We start from the raw sequence: 22,416 nt of genomic DNA on the forward strand, positions 1-22,416 counted from the left end.
AAAAGAGTTTGGGAAGATAGAGTTGACTTATCCTTAGATTGCCAAACGTAACTTTACACGGAATAATTCATTATATGATGCATAGATTCTATGATCATAGAGGAAGTACAGTTGGTCACGGAAGTATTCGACTGCTTGTAGAAATTTTTTATGAGTACATTCTGTGTCTTATGTGGAAACATTTTGAAATTTCATTAGCACTGCAACAAGACTCGATGATTATGTTCGTATGATTTGAAACAAATTTGAAAATGTATACAGAAGCTATAGGATATTGCAAGTGTGCGCGCGCGTGTGTTTGTGTGTGTGTGTGCTATAAACAGTCACACACAATTATCAATTTTATTAACATCAGTATGTATTCAATAGATGTGAGCTAACGATCGTATTAAAAGAAGTGATTCTTAGCCAAATTTCATAAGCGCATATTTGTGGAAATTTTATACAAGCAAAAAGAAAATTTAGCGAGAGTTACAATTAACAAAACTAGAATTTATGATACTTGAAATTAGTGCTACAATATTATATGATCACATCACTCAACATTTCACAAAAAGAATTATATGTCTTTTATTTGCAAATATTTGCTTGCACGTTATCTTTGATTTGTATATATGCTTAAAGAAAGATATCACGTATAGAAATATTTATTATGTAAAAATTGAATACCAACTTCCTCGTATTTCATTCTAATTTTCTATATTCACATTAACTATCTGATTAAGCTACTTCTACTAAAATATTAAATATAACAAAATTTAAAATTAAGTTAAATCAAGTTATGGATTCGAATTGAATCAATAACACGACTGTTTTCTCGATTAGAAAAATTTGATTTATAATACTTAAGAATATATGAATTCTACGAAATTGTCTAAATGTGTTAAGTTTTTAGTTACATCAAATTATTACTATCCATTTACTAGTTTTACGTTTCAAACACTTCCACTTATAAAAATCAAACACGTGACACGTGCTTTCAAAAAATACGTGACAGAAAAACCATATAGATGAGTTTGATGACCTACCTCGTGCGAATTGCATTTAGAAATTCATCCAGCCTCCTAGAAGAAATTCACCGTCCGCCACGTGTATCGCGAAAATGTTTTACGCAATAAGCTACGAGTACAGTCAAATATTTGACACATTAAAGCATAGTACTATACCAACTCAAAAAAGAAAAGAGAAGCCCGAATAGAAAGATTAATTAAAACTATCAAACTTGAATAAATAAAGGAAAAATTATATAAATTAAGGCTATTTCTGTCAGCAAATTACTAAAATAAAAATGTCAATCCTTATCTAGTGTGTCGACAACACTTTTGATTTACCATCACCACTATTTTAATTATAAAAGAGAAAAGAGAAAAAAGATAGGAAGAAAAAATAGTTACAGCAAAAGGAGTAACAAAACGTAAAATAAAGTAATAACCGCGATCAATGGCGAGCTATTTAAAAAGAAGGGGGGAAAATAAAAAAAGAAATGGCTACAATACCGATGCTATTCTGAGTACTGAGTTCCCAGTCTTTCATGAGGATTTCTCGGGCAGGTCAGGATGACGGCGACGTGGGTGCACCTATAATGCAGACAGTGAGATCGTACATGTAGAATTACAGTTGTAGATATAAGAGGAATCATGCGGTTGTTGAATATTCGCAAATTGTGTTGCACTGTGGTCCTCAAATGTTCGTCAAACTTTATGAAATAATTAATACTTCTTCGAATTTCAGCTATTTCAATTATAGTAACATTTGTACTTTTTGGTCTAAAATGTGTATCGTACAGGATATTGAAAAGAGCATCGAGTAAATTTTACAAACATTTTACAAACATATACTGTTAGGTATATGTATATATATGTATATGGAACGGATGGATGGTGCATATGAATAGATGTTCTTTGTGTGTTTTTGTAGTTTGAGTTTGGTACGATAATTAATTATTAGAGCGATCATTAAGTTTTGGTTTACTGTGAACTATCAGACATATCACAAAAAGAAATATTTACTATAAATTATGTATATTTAGTATTAAGAAGATTTGATGGATAATCATTAAATGAATAAATAGATCGTGAATATTTATGCAAATTCATGATCTTATAAACATAATTAAATATATGAATAGAAAATTGTTTTATCTAGTAAATATTTTAAAGCATAGTATATTTCAGGTATTTTGTATATTTCGTATATTCTTGTTATTACTGTGCATTTGGTACTTCGAAATTTCTCATAAATGCATAAAAATCCGCAGTCTAATCACGAATAATCGAAATATTCACGTGCGCTATTTTAAATAAATTTATATTTGGCAAGAGTAACATAAAACATTCTTTGTTCCAACTCGACAATTTTTCAATGCCCGATTTATTTTGAAAGAAACTATAAGTGAAGAAATTATAGCAGCTCCGTACCAAGAATTTTCGAACTGTAGAAATTACATATACGATATTTTGAAGTGTCGTGTATAAAATTTCATTTAAAAAGGCGACATTTATAAAATTGCAATCATTAATTCCTCGTTTTATAGTTAACATTAAATATAAACAGTCTTCTTTTATTAACTCCTAGACAAAAATATCCCGCAAAAATGCCTTACATATAGACACGTTTGTTACAAAATCTTGTTTCTGTTTTGACAAATAATTTTTGTTTTGGAAATCTATGCTTCTTTCATAATCCTATAAGATTATAAAATTATGGATAGATTATAGAATATGATTGGTTTAAGCCTTGATATCCAGGAATGTTTAGATTAGTATAACTTTGTAAATTGTGGAATTAGATCTGTTGATTTTTATAGATAATTTAGAATTCGTAATTGAATATCTCATTAGATTGGTCAAAACATTCATATCTCAATTATTAAAAATTGCTAATAATATTATTAGCAATTATAAGTTTTTTATAAGTTGGTATAAATATAAAAAATATTTAATAATTAATATTTAAAAAATGGAATATTTAAAATAATTTGTGAGAGCTCAGAGCATTTAGATAAAATTATAATGTTTTACAGCAAATGTAAATGGAACAAAGTGAAAAAGTAGTATCAATTAATCAATTGATTCCAATAATCTAATTTCAAGAAATTAAGCATTCATAGAAGCAATAATCGCATTCAGTTGATAGATTGAGTTATATGCTGAAAACGATGCATCATTAGAATTCATGAAGGATTTGATGCATAATTGACTAAAAGTAAAAGTGTACTCTATTTATCTTATTAATATATACAAATATGTGTTGTATATATTTAATTTTAGAACGTGTGTTAAAATGAGTCAGTAGTCAGTATAATTAATGTAAAATAACACTATTTAGAATCTATTAGATTTATTTAGGAGTTGTACCTGAACGATTTCACCTTCTATACATAAAACGTGATAAGGGTTCTGTAAAAGTGAAATAATTTGCCACTATGTATATTTGGTTACCATTTTAATATCAGAATAATGCGTCAAACACTTGAGTAACATTAAATACCGCAAAGCTACCGTAAGTGCAACGTTCGTAATGTACCGAAGAAAAATACCACGAACGCGATAAATTATTACACTAAGTCGACTCGACACGACACAATGCAATAATAACAACAATAATAACAGCTTGCAAACGCGAGTAGGATTTTCTTGCGCTTGTCACGAAGGACCGGACGTCCTGACTTTCACGCGGACTCTATAGTGAAATCGGCTTATTAAGGTGCGTTTAGACCAGACAAGCGAATGTTTCGTCGTTTGGTGATTGTTCGTCGAACATTCTAGTATAATTCCTTATGAAAAAGTAAGAAAAGAATACTTATATATTTTTCGTACAGAGCTTACTTTTCGAGAAATCTGAGTATGAAAATCTATGAAGTATACTTGAACTGAAAGTAGCTCATTTTGGCCTGGACAGGAATAAATAATCGGCAGGAAGTTATTCTACGTATGAAAATAAGTCGAAAATGGAGAATAACATACAAAGCGTCACAAGACGTTTTATTATGAAAAAAATAAGTTATCATAAATGGGCAAATTTTGAACTTAACATGTTCAAACTGTTGTTGTGTATGTAAATATGAAACTTTTAACGGAAAAATTTTATTTCATATTTTTTCTTTATTTGTACATATAAAATTACCTTCTGCTGATTTTTTACTGATACCTAGCCGATAATTAATCAAATGCAAGCATACTTGGTAAATTTTCGGTTTCCTTGAAAACTAAGCCTTTTTACTTTTTCATAAGGAATCATCTCACGCCCGGTAGTATATATATTCAGCCACACCCAGTATAAGAGTATACTTATAATTACAATGTTCTTCATCAGATATTGTTGTCACGAATCCGAGTAACGACTGAACTGGAAATAACTACGTACATATTAAACATTGTAGATGTTCCATGATCTAATCTTTACGAACGTTCGTACGGACACGCCATGAAGAAAATCTTTTGACATAAAAAAGTTTACAAACAGATTGCTCGATGTTCATTTGCATCAAACGAGGACGAACGAATGCCCCTGCTCTCGTTTTACGTTCTTATCCCTTTGGTTTAAACGCACCTTTACTTACGATCCGCTCATAAGCAAGCGGGTGACTCGTGGTTACGCTCGCTCGAATCTTCGGAAAGCGTGGAGACGAGGAGCTAGCGAATGGGTTAGTATTAAGAGCAATATAACCGTGCACACGCTTTTCCATATCGAGACCGACATTATGTAACGCGATTGTCTTGAATCACGTCGTTAGAGTGCTATCAAACCGCGTCACAGGAATTTATGGCAAACCGCCTTACAAGAATGATTCTTTGTTTGTGAAGCTTCGAAACAATTATACATATATTTATATATATTATACAAGGTGGTTGGTAACTGGTGGTACAAGCGGAAAGGGGATGATTCTACGCGAAAAAAGAAGTCGATAATATAGAATAAAAAAATTTTTTTTTTAATTTTTTTAAAAATCTACAGTGAGATCCGTTATAACGAGACGTGATAAAGTGCAAGCGTACCGAGCGAAAATTCAAAGGCGATTTTCTCGAAAACAAAGCCTGAAACGAAAAATTTTTATTCTATATTTTCGACTTCTTTTTTCGCGTAGAATCACCCCTTTTCCGCTTGTACCACCAGTTACCAACCACCCTGTATATTGTTATACACGCGCGTGCGCACGCACACACACACATACACACACACGACATATACACAAGGTACTTTGCTGCACATTTGATTTAGAAAAATTTTATATTGTACTGTGAAGGTGAATTTCATTTCATTTTACTTAAAGTACGTTACGTTAGGTTAAACACGAATAATTTTTCATTTGCAGATTTTTGCAATGATCAGAAGTAATTAGAACGTATTTGTCTAAATATTCGATTCGGAAGACTTTGAATTTGTACTGGAAAAATGGATTTTATTTAATTTCCCTTAGGTTAGGTTAGATTAAGTTAAATTGGAACGACTTTAAAAAGCGTAACTTTGAAGCCATGGGAAATTTTTATCTAGATTATGGGCTCTCTGGTTGTGAGTAAAAATTTGGTTGGTTTGGATTAAGTTTGAGTTATATTTGGATTAGGTTATGTTGTATTGGTGTGCGACATTGAAGTAATTTGAAACTGTTTCAGGCTTCTAGAGTTTTGAATTGTACCTACAGAGTTTTGGCTCGGTTTGCGAATATCGGTTTGTTTGCTTCTGTATTGATATTTTAATACGAATTTGACGGAAGTGTTTTTATATGTCGTTTAACGTTGCTTCTTTGTTCATTGTTGAAAGTGTCACACTATAAGGAAATAAATTTGACAATTTGAAGAATGATTGTATTTTTAAATTTGAATTTAGAACCTAATTAAGGTATCTCATCAAGCTCAAATATTTTCCAAAACCACTTATGACATTCGTCGTGGTAAGAAATTGACTTTTATTTACATGATTTTTAGAGTAGGAAGCAATGATGGGTTAAAAAACTCCAAAGTTTAGGTTATGTAATCATTAGAGCAAATGAGCGATGTATTAACAATATAATAATAATGATTACCATACAAATTGTGATCCAATATTAGTAAAGTGTAGTATTACAAATAGCTCTATTGTTGTTAGCTATTTGATTAAAAGTGAAAATTATATATTTTTATTATAACTCAGAATTCTTGCATTCGTATTAAGCTTCATAATAGGTTCGTTTTTGTTTTCTTAACAAGATATCAAAGATCGTCACTTATATATATGTCGGAGTCAGGTTGGCATTTTGGGGCGTTCGATGAACCTTTACTTACTTTACCGTCGCGGATGTAGCTAATACTTATCAGTGCGAATGTGGACACCACAAGAGGCTATGAGTAATGGCAATAGGGTGGTGACAGCGAATTCAGATTCGATAACGAATCCGCGGTCCACAGGATGACGAGTACCAACGTAATACACGATTCGGATAACTCAATCAGCAATTCGTCCAACGATTAATTAACTAACCCATAATCCAAATGAAACTGCCCTTATATATTCCTGTCCCCACTTCTTGGGTCAATCTTTGTTTTTAAGGAGAGTCATATAATCATTTCATACCTCTGTCAGGTACACGTCCCTCCCGTGATCGTGGCTACGTCTAGTAACCCGCTATGTCACTTCGAGCCCGAACCCATCGTCATAAAGCCAGATTGGAACATTAGAACTATTTCTTATTTTTATTACTTAAGTGTAGCTATAGTAAAAGTCTGGTCTAGGGTATTGGGGTTTTTCCCAACATTCCAGACGGGAAATCCCGTTGTCCTTCCATCTCCGACATATATATTTGTCGGGTTATCATTAGGATTTAAGGCGCGTAATGATTCTTCGTTTGAATTAGCCATTGTTTTACGAAACAGAGAATATATTTACGCGAATAAACAAGATTTTACAAAATATTATGAATAATGAGTTTAATAAATGATAAGATTAACAAACGATAAGTTTAACTAATAATTAGATTGAAGAATAATAAGTTTAACGAACAATAAGAGGAACAAATAATATGTCTTACGAATAATAAATTTAACGAATAATGAGATTAACGATTGGTAGGTTTTACGAATAATGGATTTAATTAACGCTATTAACAATGTTCCGGGGTTCAAACGAATCCACGGTCAACGGGATAACTCTTTACTATGCGTAGAATAATTTTAAACAGAAAAATACGATTGCTGAGACACTCGGTAAATTGCTCGATGTATCACTTTCCAAGGCGATCACACGAATGAATATCTGATGAAAATCTTTTTCGCTATACGACTGCATTTTTTTGTTATATGCTCGCTGGAGGCATCGAGAAGGTTCCAATCGTTGTTGCTAGGCAATTTCTGTCAAAAGTTTGTTGTATACTCTTTGGAAACATCGAGAAAGATTCAAACGCCGTTACTAGGCAGTTTCTGTCTGGAGATTGATTCCTAATACAACGTGTGTCCCATTATATCGACATCTCTAAAGTACAATTCTATGTGATTTCTAGGGAGAACAATACAACCGATCCACACCTTCGTCAGGCAAAACGTTTATCCCGTGACCGTGGCTACGTTCGGCGACCAGTTGTCACCTCGAACCCACTTTCGCTTTCACAAATATCAAACAATTACAAATGACAATTGCTTAATTACAGTTATGATAAAATCTAGGCTAAAGCATTAGAAGGCTTCCTCAAAATTGCAAAGGGAAGGCTCCGGTTTTCCTTTCATCTCCGACATATTTATATGGTTTATTTCATGAAATATTATTTTGTTCTATAATGTTTTGCAAACGAATTCAATAACTTCCGATATTTGTATGCTAAACATATTCTTAAAATTACTTTATCATAATAAACAAAGCCTGTGAAAAAAGTTTCCCGAATTAATTAATAAACAAATAAATATTTCAATAAATTGTTAAATGTCATAAAACCAAACGAAACAATAATAATTTCTGTTGAGCCATGAAAGAAGTAGTAAGAATTTGGTAGGCATATTAATAAACAATATTTTAATAAACACTCATTCATTCATTTTCCCTCCTCTCTTGTTTTGTAGAATAGAAGCGATATTTGATAAAATTCAATACCTGTAAGTACATATAATTTCGAATACGTTTTTTATGAACAACGTTTTTCTATAAATCGAACACAACAATATACACAATAAAAGGTTAAAGTATTTTCATGACAGAAATGAGATTATTATGCAATAAAAAGAAGAAAAATTTTTGTAGATAAATAATAAATCATAACCTCATTACTAGACTGCAGAGTTTTATGAATTTATGGGAACTGGTAAGGTACAAAAATGCACAAAATGCACATAATACACACAAAAATATGTATATGAAATAACCAAAGCATGGTATTTGTTATGATATTTAATAGGTAAAACAAATTTCTATCTAGATTTCATTATCTCAATTATATTCGTAAAATTATGAATTTGTATAAATATTCACACTCTATTCATTACTACAAAAGAATATCAAAAGACAACTTATTCATTTCAGACAACTATTTTTTATTTACATGTATAAGTTATTTACAAAACACAATATATTTTCCCAAAAGTCACGTAGCAAGGACGCTAAATTATCAATCCTAAATCTACATAGAGCGTAACAACTGGATCCATTATTAGCATTTTCGAGATTAATCCCATGTTACGTAAGCAGAGGCGTTGATTCCTCGTGATTTTCGTAGGCGATTTGTTTCCTGGCGATATTCGAACCACCGAGAAATACAAAATTGTCTCCAAACGACGAAATAAGCGGAACTCGAGACGATTTTCATGCTCATAAATCGAACGAGAAGAGGGAGGTCGGCGTGTATTTCACGATATAAAAATAGATCGACATACCTTTCGTTTCTTCAAAAGTTTCCCTTTTTCTTTAAAAGATGATTTGTTAGATTTAAAAAAATTTTAGCAAAACAGATCTTAGCAAACTTATATGTTAGAAAAAACGAGTTAAACTTCTGTTTGAAGTAAATAAAAGTGTTTCGAAAATACGTTTGGAAATAAAACATAATTCTGTACACTTATTTTATTAAATATTAACTGTTCAAGTGTCTTATAAATATTCGATCGAAAAAGTGAGATGAATTTCTATTTGGGGTAAATAAAGCGAAATTATATTAAACAAACAATATTTCTAAGTAATATATAATAATTGTATTTTAATTTCTAGTATTTTGTAAATATTGGCTAAAATAAGCAAGTTAAATTCCTATCGGGAGTAAATAAAATAGAATTATATTAAAATTAAACACATTTTTGTATTCAACTGTTTACCATTATTTAAATATTTGATTAAAAATTTTGTCTAAGATGCAATATCAGTTACAAAAGTGTGGTTAAATCAAATTCGTAGCTAAATAATTCACTCAGAAAGCATTCACTTCATTCAAGCAAAAAACATAACTGCCAAATTTTGTACGATGATGTGCAAATAAAAAACAAAACGATTGTTTTAATAAATTGTAAACGAAGTGTTAATTGAATTCGTAATGCGAGCACATTTTTACAAAAAACGCTTTTCACGGGAAATCGTTCGCTTCGGTTGGCATCATATTTTGAATATTTTTATATTTTTTATATTTTTTTTCAATACGGTATCTTGATTATAAAAATATGTTTTCGCCGGAACCGAGGAAATTCTATGAAAAACATTCCAAACGTGGCCTGCGTGCATGCAAAACGGCTGAAAATTTTTTATTATTCGTTCGAGAGCTCGCGTCTCATTGATATTCCTCCGCGATTGTAAAATCTGTTACAGGTCATTAAAACTGATTAAAATAAACTTTATTTTTTTCGAGAACGTGTCATATGGAAATTTTGATTTGTACATACAGGGAGATTAAAATAAAGGATTCAAAATTTTTCGGGTAGATAGTAAGTCGCCAAATGATATTTCAATGATTTTATTTTGATCATTGATAAAATTTCAGTTTGTAATACGATCTTAAAAATTATTTTAATCATTAATAAATAAATTAAGAATATTTATGCTTTTATCGGAAATTTAAAAGTGTAAAAATGTACAAAATATACATAATACACAAGTATATACAAAATATCCAAAGTAAAGTATGTGTTAAAATATTTAGTGATAGAAACAAGCGTGCAAGTAGTTCATATTTAGGGATAATAACACATATAGCTCTAATATAACTTCTTTTATTACATTCATAAAAATGTAAAATGGCATAAATATCCCCATTTTATTAATACGTAATATATAAAGACTTAATTGAACTTAGTTTTGACGTACATTTGAAGAACTAGTCTCTAAGAATGAATTATTACATCCAAAGAATCGAAAATTTGTGAAACGAGATAATTCACCCTAATTAACAAATAAAATATCACTTATTACAAAAATGTACGGTCACTCTCATCAATATTTAGATTTTGAACGCTTTTAAAAACAGAATAATCTCTTCAAAATTAGGTCAAAACGACACGAGTCCCACCTGAGAAACGAGAAGAACCAGTCTATTAAATGAAGTATAAAAACATAAAAATATATAGGAAAATTTAGGATTGGCCAGAACGGCAAAAAGAAAATAGTAAAAGTCATCCTTTACAGTCGCACTATTCGAGTTTGCAATGAAAATTCAAACAATATGTCTTGTAGACCCACGTCTACACATATGTACTAAAAACATTATTGAAATCAGTTGATGCGGAAACAAGCTACAGACATCGAAAGATGTAAGAATTAGATTTACAGTTGCAGGTCCAATATCGTGCAAAACTGTGATTTTCTTAAATCGTCAATCAACATCTTTAACCGTTTGTAGCTCATAGCAACGTCAGCTGACTAAGAAGAAACCTTGAACATGTATACAATTGACACGAATCCACAGAACGTTTTGTTTAAACCTTCACCACAGACTCCAATAAATAATATATCAAATAATCGAGATGAGCCATAATTAAAGTTATTAAAGTATTCAGAGATGAATTATACAATAAAATCATACATTTAAGGAGCTTAACTAGTCACGTTTGTCTTGTTTATCATTTGTGTTACGCTTCTACGAGTATAAAAAGAGGAAATACTTATTTAAAGCAGCTTCTTGTTTTTGATAATTAATCCTAACAAATCTTGACAGGTATATATTACGAAAAAAAATCTACACCACTTGTAACAGTAATTCTAACGGACATGTTCATTAGTCATCTTCTGAAACTTTTGAACTTAGTGCAACTTAACAAATGCACGGGCCATCTGATTTTAAATTATTCTAAATATAACACACTTCGCAAAAAATACAAATTAGTCAAAGATAACATAGAAGGCGAGAAAATTTATGTATTGTTAATGTCTGTGAAGAAAACCAAATTAATATACCTAATCTTAGTGTTTCGTACATAATATGTTCTTTTATGGTATAAAGAAAGAATAAAGAAGGATAAAGAATGAAAAAGAAGTAATAATAGTTATTACATAGTCCAAAATTCAGAGTTAATGTTGATAAAGTAAGACAATTATATCCAAACGCCACAGTTACGATTAAACAATCTAACAAATTATAATCTTGTTTAGGTTTCTATTTTATACTTTATTTGTATACAAAATTTTATTAAATTCTTAACAATTTTTTGATACTGAACTACGCAAGAATTTCACTACCATAATATTAAAATAGGCGTATTTAAAATATATAAAAATATCGATTTATACAAAAAAAGAAGGAGAAAGAAAAAGAAATAGGCACAATCATCCTACAATAAGAATCTATTCATTCACAATTGAAGTTAAGTTTAAGAATTATTGAAATCTGGTATAATGAATATAATTAAATGGCACAAAAATAATACAGAAAATGATCTCCAACAATTGTAATAATTAAGAATTAATTCTTAAAAACTAAAGCAATTTGGAAAAATTCAAATAATTATTCTTGCAAATCACAAATATACTATTATATTATTGTATTAATCGCAATGATTTAAGATTAATCCCTAAAACGTACACAAGAAAGCTTAGAATCATCTGATACGATGAATGATACTAAAGCGTGAAAAGCAAAAACTAATCGTCTTTTACCTAGAACCTTCCGAATTGTACCCTAAAATAAATATATTCACCGACAATATAAAGCAAAATCAGCCATCGAAAAGCGGAAGAACATCAGCGACGGCACAAAGGGTCCTGATAAATGCTGTTTATTTTCTCGTATATTTCCCAAGGCACGACAACAAAACCGTATGGCAACGCTTTCTTTTGTCCCGGGTGGTTCGTCCTTTTCTAGCCGGTGAAAAAAATCAACGACGAACGGCTTCCGGGTATAAAGCTGAGTATCCACGAAAGAATGCCAGGTCCCGTGGAACGCTCTTCTCTACGCGGAAAGGAATCTCGAGGGTGAACCATGCCTCGGGCGTCATCGAGACATCGAGAACGATGCCCCGAGCATCAAGGAAGCCGCGTGCACGCGTGCAAACCCGACCATACGGATAACATTCGCGAAAAACGTTTCTCCGGCTCGTTATCTTCCTCTGCGCAGTTCAACAGAACCGGCTATTGACATCTTCCAAATTGTAATTTGTAATAGCGATGGATCAAGTTCAGTATATACTTATAAATCCGAGTCAAATGCAATACTCAAGATTCGCTTCATATGATTAATACTATATTTAGTATCAAATATAATATGAGGATGCATCGTTATTCTGTATCATTTTTATTAAATATTTTATATAAGGTTTTTGTGTGAATTTCTGTATAAGATTGTATACAATAAAACTAGTTACAAAATGTAAGGTAACCTGTATAAGATCCTGGCAGAATCGAGGGAGCATAATCAGAAGAAAATTACTAACTTTCGTGTTAACATACGAAGCTTATTAGCTAAAACAATTCATTAGAAAAATATCTAAAACCAACCGTGACAATATTACAACAAACAAGTATGAAACATACATTAACAACTTCATTGAACCTCATTCAGAATATCGCATTGAATGATTCAAGGCATCATTTATTAATTATCGAGTTCATATAGCACTTTAACAAGTCCTTAATGAAACCTTAACGGAATAGTGTCATCATTCAAACATTAACTCAACCATGAACATAAGCTAAACATAAGATACTAAATTATAGCTACTGATGAGGAGATCAAGTTCAATATGTACTTACAAATCCAAGTACATACATATGTTCACTTCTAACCAGATTTTAAACCTCGGAACGAGTACTTGCAAGTTCCTCTAGGACACTCTACTTGTAACTACTATGTACATATTCGAACCTCTTGTAGATGGAAATCGTAAGTCAGAAAAGCATTAACTTTTCATTGAATTCTTCTAACAAACTTGTATATATTGATTATTATCGTATAGATAAACGATAGACGATACGCGATAGACGATAGGCGATAGGATTGCTATAAATTTTATTCGAACGTTTATTAAAAAATCACTATGTATTCCGATCGAAATCTTCAATTATAATGAAAACTCCATCGTTTATGTATAATAAAGTTATATTTCTTCCATATTTATATTCATCGTCTCTCTGAATCACGGTTCCAATTTATTTTTGGAGCATTTGGTTTAAAATGTGCAATTTCATTGTCAATTTCCTAAACCTCTCTTTTTTTCGACAAATATATTTATGACCGTATACATATATCACATCACGTAATATATAGATGCTAATGTAGTTCTACAAAACGTCATAACATAAGATTAAGACTAAGTGTTCGAAAACGTCATTAGAAATGTCACAACTAGTAAGAAAGCTGATTTTGTATTAAAAAAACATGAAAAATAAATACAACTTATCCTATTTATTTCTCTCACTCTATATATATATAGACAATATTTATATATTATTTACAATATGTAATTATATATATATTTAATATTATAATTAATTTAATATTAATTTAATTATAATTAATTTAATTTAATATTATAAATTTAATTATATATATATTAATTATATTATATATATAATATATTAATATATATATAATTTATTATATAAACTATATATATATATATATATATATATATATATATATAATTTCCAGAAAAAGTAAAATTTAGGTACGAGTTGCCACTTTTGAGGCGACTGTGCAAAATTGTAAGGTCGCCGTGATATCGTCATGCGGAAGTTACTTCGGTATCATAACGTGTGCGTTTGTATCTTCGATGGTTGTTGCGCACGATGTAATTCAAACAACTCTCGATGCGCTACCAGCGCAGAAGTCGAGGAGCGTTCCGCGGCTTGAACACGACCTCCATTAGCCTTCTTGATCAGCGTGCTAATTGGTTGACTTGAGCGAACGAGCAATGCGCTGTGCCATGCCGCGACCTTTCGATCCCTCGAATCACCTCGCACGCCTATAACCCCCTACATCGCGGCTGTAATTTTCTTTTAAGCCATCGTAAAAACGTTTCTACCGACTGTGGACTGGACAATGTGAACTGTTGAATTTGCTTCATAATAATCCGCTGGATGGAAAATATTTTTATTATTCCTTCCCTTCTTATTATTTTTATTTATTTGGAAATATTTTATAAAGAATGAGCATACGAATTCTGTGTTGAAGGGATGTTTGAGGATTTAAATGCTGTTGTAGTTAGGTAACAGCGAAAAGTCCCCTTTTAAAGTAGGGTATTTTATAGTTGTAAATAAAAGAAAAATAGAATTACCATGAATGACATTGTATACAAATTTTGAAATACTTGAGTTACAAATAAGTCATCTCTTATATCCAAACAAAATAACACTAAGACTAGAACTAAGTGTTTGATGTAATACGTTTTAAAATATCGAGATTAAATCTCAAACATGTCCGTAACAATTTGTTTGTACTGTAAAGTGAATAAATGAATTTATATAAAATCCACAGTATTACGGCCTTTTAAATAAATTAATAATAAATTAAGATCAATTAAGATCTGTTCCATTGTTTGTTTGATCACAATAAATGTAAAAAATCATTAAAAAATTTTACAAAAATGCGATTGCCCGTATAAGGGTTAAGATAATCAATACACTTCCATCGCGTTATCCACAATTTTCAACCCTTCTGACAAGCTCACTGGCAAGCTGCTATCATCACGATAGACGAATATACAGTCTGGGATTAATGGCGATGGATTACCAGCACACAATTAACACGACATAGGTATCCGTTTGATTTTACACGATCCAAGCCGCAGGTAACCAAGCTGGTCGGTTGCTCGCCTCTTCATCACGATAATCCACCTCTCTCTCTTCCTGTTTCTCTCTTTAGCCTGGCAGCAACGCGTTTGGAAGGGAAACGGGGCGCGCATTTAATTTGTAAATGCAGATTGCTTTCCATTTTAATATAAATTGTTCGAAACAAAGGCAGTAATTATGGCGTGCTCTCGTCGCTTTGAGAACGATGGTGTTCGTTACCCTGGCGCCGTGCTCGCTCACCCTTTTGCGTTTTTCTCTCCCTCTTCCTTCGTCGTTCGGTCTGTTCGTGTCTCTGTCGAAACTCGTCGCTTCGGAGGAGAAGGAAAGAGAACGAAAGTTTGGTCCTCGTTCGAAGCGAAATAAAGAAGCAAAATAAATGCGAAATATCGTGGACGATATGAAGCTCGCAGAGAAGAAGTTGGAGGAAATATGGCACGACGAAGTTTGGAGGTTATGTGAAAAATTGCGAGCTTCGGAAATAATTTTATCGTTTTCAAGTACTGCGACATTCATCTTTTTTCATTCGTGGAAAACCCAGTAGTAATATTGTCGACAATAATTGCAATGTGAAAATGGAATTGGAATTACAATAATGAGGCGATGATGATTCATAAATTCAAAGTACTATGTAGTACATACAAACATACGAAGCAATTTGTAAAATATAATACTTATATAAAGTAGCAAGATATAAGATAGTACATGGTATATGTACCAGTTGAAAGATACGTTTCGTTAGATTGTCTCTTTGTCCACGAAGCAGAATTCTATGTCCTAAGCAATCGAAACTTTGAACGATGAACTTAATTACATGCGAATAGTTATATTTACAATTAGAAAGGTTTCTTGCGCTTTAATATTACTTTACTCTTCAACTTATTTTCATGGTTAAAAAATATTTCAAATACCCATTTGAAAAACAAATATTTTATTTCGTACTTTAGTTTATCAGAATAAAAGTATTTTATTTGTTGAAATCTACATATTTCAAATGTATTTGCTTTAAATTTTTACTCAGCTCCGAATGTATCAAATAAATTTTAGCGAGATGTATAGTATAACAAGATCAAATTTATATCGATATTGATTATTATATTATGTGATATAAGTATTAATCATACGATGTAACGAGAAGGATTAATATTCCGATGTTGCTAATAATCGTCATACATAAACAATAATTAAATATAAATAACCAATAGTGAGATTCAATGAACGAAATTTTTCCGTAATTTTTTACCATATTTGGATTATTAATAATTATTATCAATTTCGTGGAACGGTGAATTAAATTTAAAAGAAGAGAAATTCATGATATTCGATATTGCTGAAAGTTCTAGTACGACGAAATTTATATGGAGTTTATTGAATTTTATAATTATGTTTTAACTTTGAATATATCAATTATGTTTTAACTTTGTGCCGTTAATATATTAATATCTGATAAAATTTTACGAAAATCATGAGTCAATATGAAATACATATGCCTTAATTAAGTACCTGATTATAGTCTCGACAAAAAATGTTAATTGTCCCATTTTATATAAATTCTAATATTGCCAATGAAAGATGTTTTCTTTCTTTACATCATAAAAATTTGCCTATAACCATTGGTCTTCCAATTATTATCAAACAGCTATAGAAAGATTCTCCATCGCGATCCTTTCGGCTCCTGCCTGTCGTGTCAATCACTTCATTAGAGAAAAGAGGCAGACAAAAGATAAAAAGAGAGAACTGTAATTGATTGAACAGACAATGAAGCGATTTCGTCAAAGTGGCTCTTATCGCAGCGCTTTCTTTTAATGAATCTATTTTCCTTTACGAGTGATATTATATGTTAATTTTTTAAATTACCAAGGAAATGATTAATGTATCACAATTGTGATTATGATTATTAGACTGTGGATTTTTATGCATCTAAAGGAAGAAATGGAGATACAAAAATACATAGAACGCACGTGTGAAAAATATGCAATAAATTATCCAACGTATAGTATTCTTTACAATATTTAGCATATGAAATAACTTTCTATTTAAAATATGAAATAATTTCCATTTTTACAGTTATATTTATAAAAATATAAATTTGCATAAATATGTACAGTCTAATAATTGCAATAAAGGATGAATATATAGAATAAAGAGATTTATAATACGAGTCCTAGGATTAGTTAAAATTAGGACTGTTTTAATATTTATTATCAATAGAACCGAAATTCTGATTAGAACACCTTTACGAATCTTTCGATTCCCTTCTGCCAAGTCGACCGTCTTATCCAATTAGAAAAAGAGAAAATAGATAAAACGGGAGAATGTTAATTGATTGAACGGGCAATGAAACGGTTCCATCAAAGTGGCTTTTATCGCGACGCTTTGTCACTAACGTTGTTTCCCATTGGCGCGGAACGAGCCAAAACGAGCGTAATGCCCGGAGCCTCGAGTGTCAACCGCTTTGTTCGTGGTGTGCGCGTGTGTAGCGGGAGATTCGAATGCCCGGCAGCGCGCGGAACTTGCCTACCGCTTTTCTCTTTGTTTGCAAACGACGCAACCCGCGCTGGCTATCTATTTACCTCGCTCTTTTCCCTGTTCAATGGTCGTTCCTCGCTTCTGTTCACTACGATAACGTCGTTTAGTCTCATTTGTCCGGAACAGCAGAAACAGCGATCGCGTGTAATTTACACTGTTGATTTTTAAACCATATACGTGCTCTTCTCACTTTTACGTCGAATTAGTTTCTTTCTTCTCTCTTTGTTCTTGTGTATTTTTTCTTGGATTTAGAACTTCTTACGGACTATTCTTTTAGTTTCGATAATTAAAGAGGCTAATTATATTTTTGATTTAATATTGTTTAATTTTGTTTGAACAGTTTCGTGGTCATTTCGTATTAATTTGACTCTTAATAATTCAAATCCTCAATGTTTGAAATTTTCAAAACTGCATGTCTTTCTGGGTTAATTGAAACAATGTATGTTATCGATTACTAATATCAATAAATAGTAATTTACATAGTACATAGGAACGTTTAGTGTGAAAAAGTTAATATGTCAATAGGTTAATGCCATTCTAAACACACTTGCCGCCAGATTCCAAAATTTATGGACATCCACAAGCTATAGTAGAATACACTAGAAATCTCGCGGGCCACGGAGAATCGCGGAATTATGTTAATTTCGCAACGTGTCTCGCGGCTGATATCTGAGGCAGCGGACCAGACTAGCGATGCAGAGGAAGCAAATTAGAAGGGGGCAGAGAGAGCGAAGATCGTGGAAGCATTCGCTACGAATATCTGCTGGTCCATTCAAGGGTGCATAACACAGAGAACGGCCGAGTGAATTTGCCGGTTTCGCCGCAACAACGGACGATGCTCGGCTTGTAAACGATGCATGACAACCGTTCGCCTGCATCCACTAGTCAAGAGTATTTCGTCCTTCCTGTTCACCATCCCCCTTGGCTTCCATCTATCTCTTCCTATTCGATCACACGTATATCTATACACGTTGTGTGCTATCATAGATGGGTAGAATGAACAAGCATAGTGTTGTATAGTAAGAGAAACAGAGGAGGAGAAAGAGGGATAGACAGAGAGATAGAGAGAAGAGAGGAGAGGAGGAGAAGCAGTCGAATTCCTAGCATACCGCGGGACCAACTGGTTAGCAAGCGATTTACGATATTGTAAACCGATGCGACGGCGGCAGCCGTGCCCACCGCCGAACCTCAATCTAATAGTGGCGACTTCGACCTCCAATGCCAAAGGCACGTCGTCCCGATGGTAACATTGTTCGGCCTGCTTTTACTTCCGCGCGCGAACCACCCACGCTGGACCATCGCCCCTAACGAGTTTGCCATTCTCATGGTAATACGAGAGGAGGGTGTGCTGGGAATGGTGCAAAGATGGCAGAAAATAGTGATTTTGAAAGTGGTTTCTTGAGATTTTTTGAAGTGGGATGGAAATCTGTAACATTTGTACGCTGCAAGTGATAAGTACATTTCCATTGGTGTTTCTGATTTTAATGCCATTTTATAACTAAAAAGTAGCATTGTGATGTGATGTAGTTGAAAATGAAAACCTGCTTAAATTAAAGATGCAAGTTGTCGTAAAAATAACTGATAAATAGACAGTTTCATAAAAGAAAAGGTGAGTGGTTATAGGGTTGATTTCTTGAATATTTGAAAATTCTTTCAAATTTATAGAGATCAGTATTGGTCCGGGTATCATTATTAATCCGAAGAATAATTTGTAAAACAAGTTAAGACCTACAATTAGAAGAATCTTACTTTTACATTTACTTTTAACGTACCATTAATAATGTTTTGAATAAACAATTTCAACCCCATATAATGTATATCAAGTACCAATGCTTTTGATAATTGGTTCACCATTAATTCATATATTTTAATAGCAGTCATGTATATTTAGACGCATTGTACAGGGTGTTGAGATACCTTATAAGCGCTATGTAGTATACCATACACTGAATGGTTAGAAACATTACATATGGCATATTTAACCAACTCTTAATTAGTACCTACCGATGAACCATTGGGGATCATAATAATTTTGGTGTTACATTACTTAATTTTGAAATTCTTTGTTTAGTGATTTAGATCTATGATTTAGTTGGATTTTATTTGACCTTTTTTTGTAAATCTTTATCACTCAGAATGTATAGTACAAGATGAAATTGAACATCCCACATTTTAGTAATCTACAATAAATTATTGTAGTTATTTATAATCCAACGATACTATTTGAAGCTGTTAAGATTTTCAAGACTCGGTGCATCATATTTAACAGTGTTACAACAATAAGTGCAAAAGCTACGCTTTGGTTAGAGAGTTGGAATATACCCGACAAAACGCAAAAAAGGCAATAAGACAGAGAAAGAGAAAGAGAGATGCATTACAAACAGTAATGTACTTGCAAACATAACATCGGGTTGGCGCTGGGGCAACTATGTGAAATAATATTGGAATAAGAATGGAATAATATTGGATGGGATTTTCAATTTAATTTCATTTTCGTACAAATTTCTGTAACGAAGAATGTAGCCTAAGATAAAATGAAACACTCCAAAATTTAGCAATCTAAGATGAATTATTATAGTCATTTCTATCTCAACCATACTATTTGAGTAATGCATTGACCAAAGAGTAAGAACAGAATCGACTAAATCCAAAAAAGACAGTAAAAGAGAGGGGCGAGAAGAGAGAAAGAGAGAGAGAGAGAGAGAGAGAGAAAGAGGGAGAAAGAGAGGCGCGTTACAGACCGTAATCTAGTTGCAAACATAGCTCGGGGTTGGAGCTGGTGCAACCATGCGGAATAATGATATGTAATCGCAAAACAGCCGCGGGCTCGCCAAGGCACACGCGAGCGGACGCGTGCGTACACGCGCGTACATTACACGCTACCGGCTAGCGCATACTATCCAGAAGCTGTTGTAGAACAAGCGGAACGCTCGTGACCGGGTAAATGACACGAGCAAACGAATCGACGAAACGCAACCCCTCTTCTCTACTGCTCTGCTCGCCCCTCTCTCACGCTATTTCGTTTCGACCCCTAACTTTCACGTTGTTGCTTGTTGTTTCGACGATACACCGTGCCGCTTTCAGTGTGCCGATACCACCACTAATTACAGTTTAATAATGATCTGGTCACGCGTTAGTCTGCCAACAGTGTTGGCGAGAGAATTAAAATTGTATGCTAGAGATGGAATGAGCGGTGACTGAGTTTGCTGGGTGATTACGGAAAGGGGATGTTCTCGAGGGTCGAATATTAATTCTTTAGATCGTAATTTTTTCGATAGATTTGTGTTTTTTATAACTGAAAACCTAAAACTATAAAAATAAGAGAATAATATCCTTGAACAAAATGTAATTTTGTTATATTACATAATAGCAAACTGATATCTTTATTAAGTACGTATTCGGTATACATCGTTGGATTAAAACATATCGTTTATTCGAATCGATTGTTACAATTTGATGATCATGATACAAAAATAGAAAAGAAATATTCTGTAAAAAAACAGATAAAATCTGTAAGAACCAAAATATATAATTTCCTATCCTAGAAACAATTAAGGCGTAATCGCTCTTCACATTCCTTCATCTTATGCAATTTTACAAATCTTATATGTTATATAAATATAAGATTCTGATTAACTTGTATGTAAATTTATAAAAAAGCAACAATTAATTTGATTGCTTTCTAACTGATTTAATTTGAATACACATTGTTCGCTTTCTAATCATTCAGATAATCTGCTAATTTACGTATCATCAAGATATACTGATCAGAGAACTATAAACAATTAAAAAATTTACCTCTAAACTAGTCCCTAAGCTCTAAAATTTATATACAACTATATGTAGCTATTGTCAAGTAATATCGCTGGATCATATTACTTAATTTTGGAGTCCTTAATTTAATTTAATTTTATTACCAGACTTAATTTTCATACAATTTCGCATTTCTATTAATACAACTAAGGAAATTCTATAGAAAGAAAAGGACATCTACTTTATTAGGATATTTTTTATATTTTCGCATATTATGTGCCTGTTGTACATTTTTGTACTTTTAAGTTTTCTACAAATGCATAAAATTTATTTATTATTAATCTGCGGTCTATTTATTATTAATCTCTATCATGAAGAATGTAAAATAGGAAATAGAATGAAGTACTTTAAATGTCAGTAATCTGGCATAAATTATTATAGTCATCTGTAACAAAACAATACGATTTGAGGATCAAGGACTATTTCTTCACAAAAAAGAAAAAATTTGTAAAAAATATATAATTCAATATTTTGAAAAATTTATATTTCGATAAAAAATACACGTTAAACGAAGAAAACAAACGCGAAAACACGAAGAGGGAAGAAAATTGACGCGCGCAATTAGCGCGTAGCTGTAAGTGCGCGGGCGGGCAACAAGCTATGTATATGTGCATGTACAGTGTAAAATTCCATTCCACGATCCCGTCCCAACCCAAAAACGGATTTCCGTCGAAATAACTGTTAACGTTGCGAATTGCATCCCTGGCATGCGTGTTGCACGTGCAGATCAGAAAATTTCAACTACAACACTACCTCTCGCCTCGAATGCCTCATCCCAACTTTCCTCCCCACCTCTATTTTCACTTCTTTTTCTCTTTCACACTTTCTCTTTATCTCCGTACCGTATCTATGTTTCTATTCTGATATTTACATCTTCCTGTACACAACTCTTCAATTTTTCCTCTTTTGCAGATTCACTTT

At 32.2% G+C, this 22,416-nt stretch overlaps 1 protein-coding gene across 9 annotated transcripts in view; it reads right to left on the bottom strand.

The window, feature by feature from the left end:
* The window catches only part of LOC126867249 (protein scalloped), a 341,496-nt gene that overhangs the window by 204,574 nt on the left and 114,506 nt on the right, over positions 1–22,416 (bottom strand). For 3 of the 9 annotated variants that reach the window (XM_050621509.1, XM_050621508.1, XM_050621510.1), the window contains one exon: positions 1,497–1,577. The exons of 4 other annotated variants lie outside the window; for them this stretch is intronic. In XM_050621509.1, coding sequence (XP_050477466.1) covers positions 1,497–1,533 — 37 coding nt within the window. In that variant the 5' untranslated portion in view covers positions 1,534–1,577. Of the gene's footprint in view, positions 1–1,028; positions 1,120–1,496; positions 1,578–22,416 lie in introns of all 9 variants that reach the window. 2 more of the 9 variants (XM_050621514.1, XM_050621513.1) reach the window with 2 other exon arrangements.

Source organism: Bombus huntii, chromosome 7, assembly GCF_024542735.1.
Source record: "Bombus huntii isolate Logan2020A chromosome 7, iyBomHunt1.1, whole genome shotgun sequence".
NCBI classification, from domain to species: Eukaryota; Metazoa; Arthropoda; class Insecta; order Hymenoptera; family Apidae; genus Bombus; species Bombus huntii.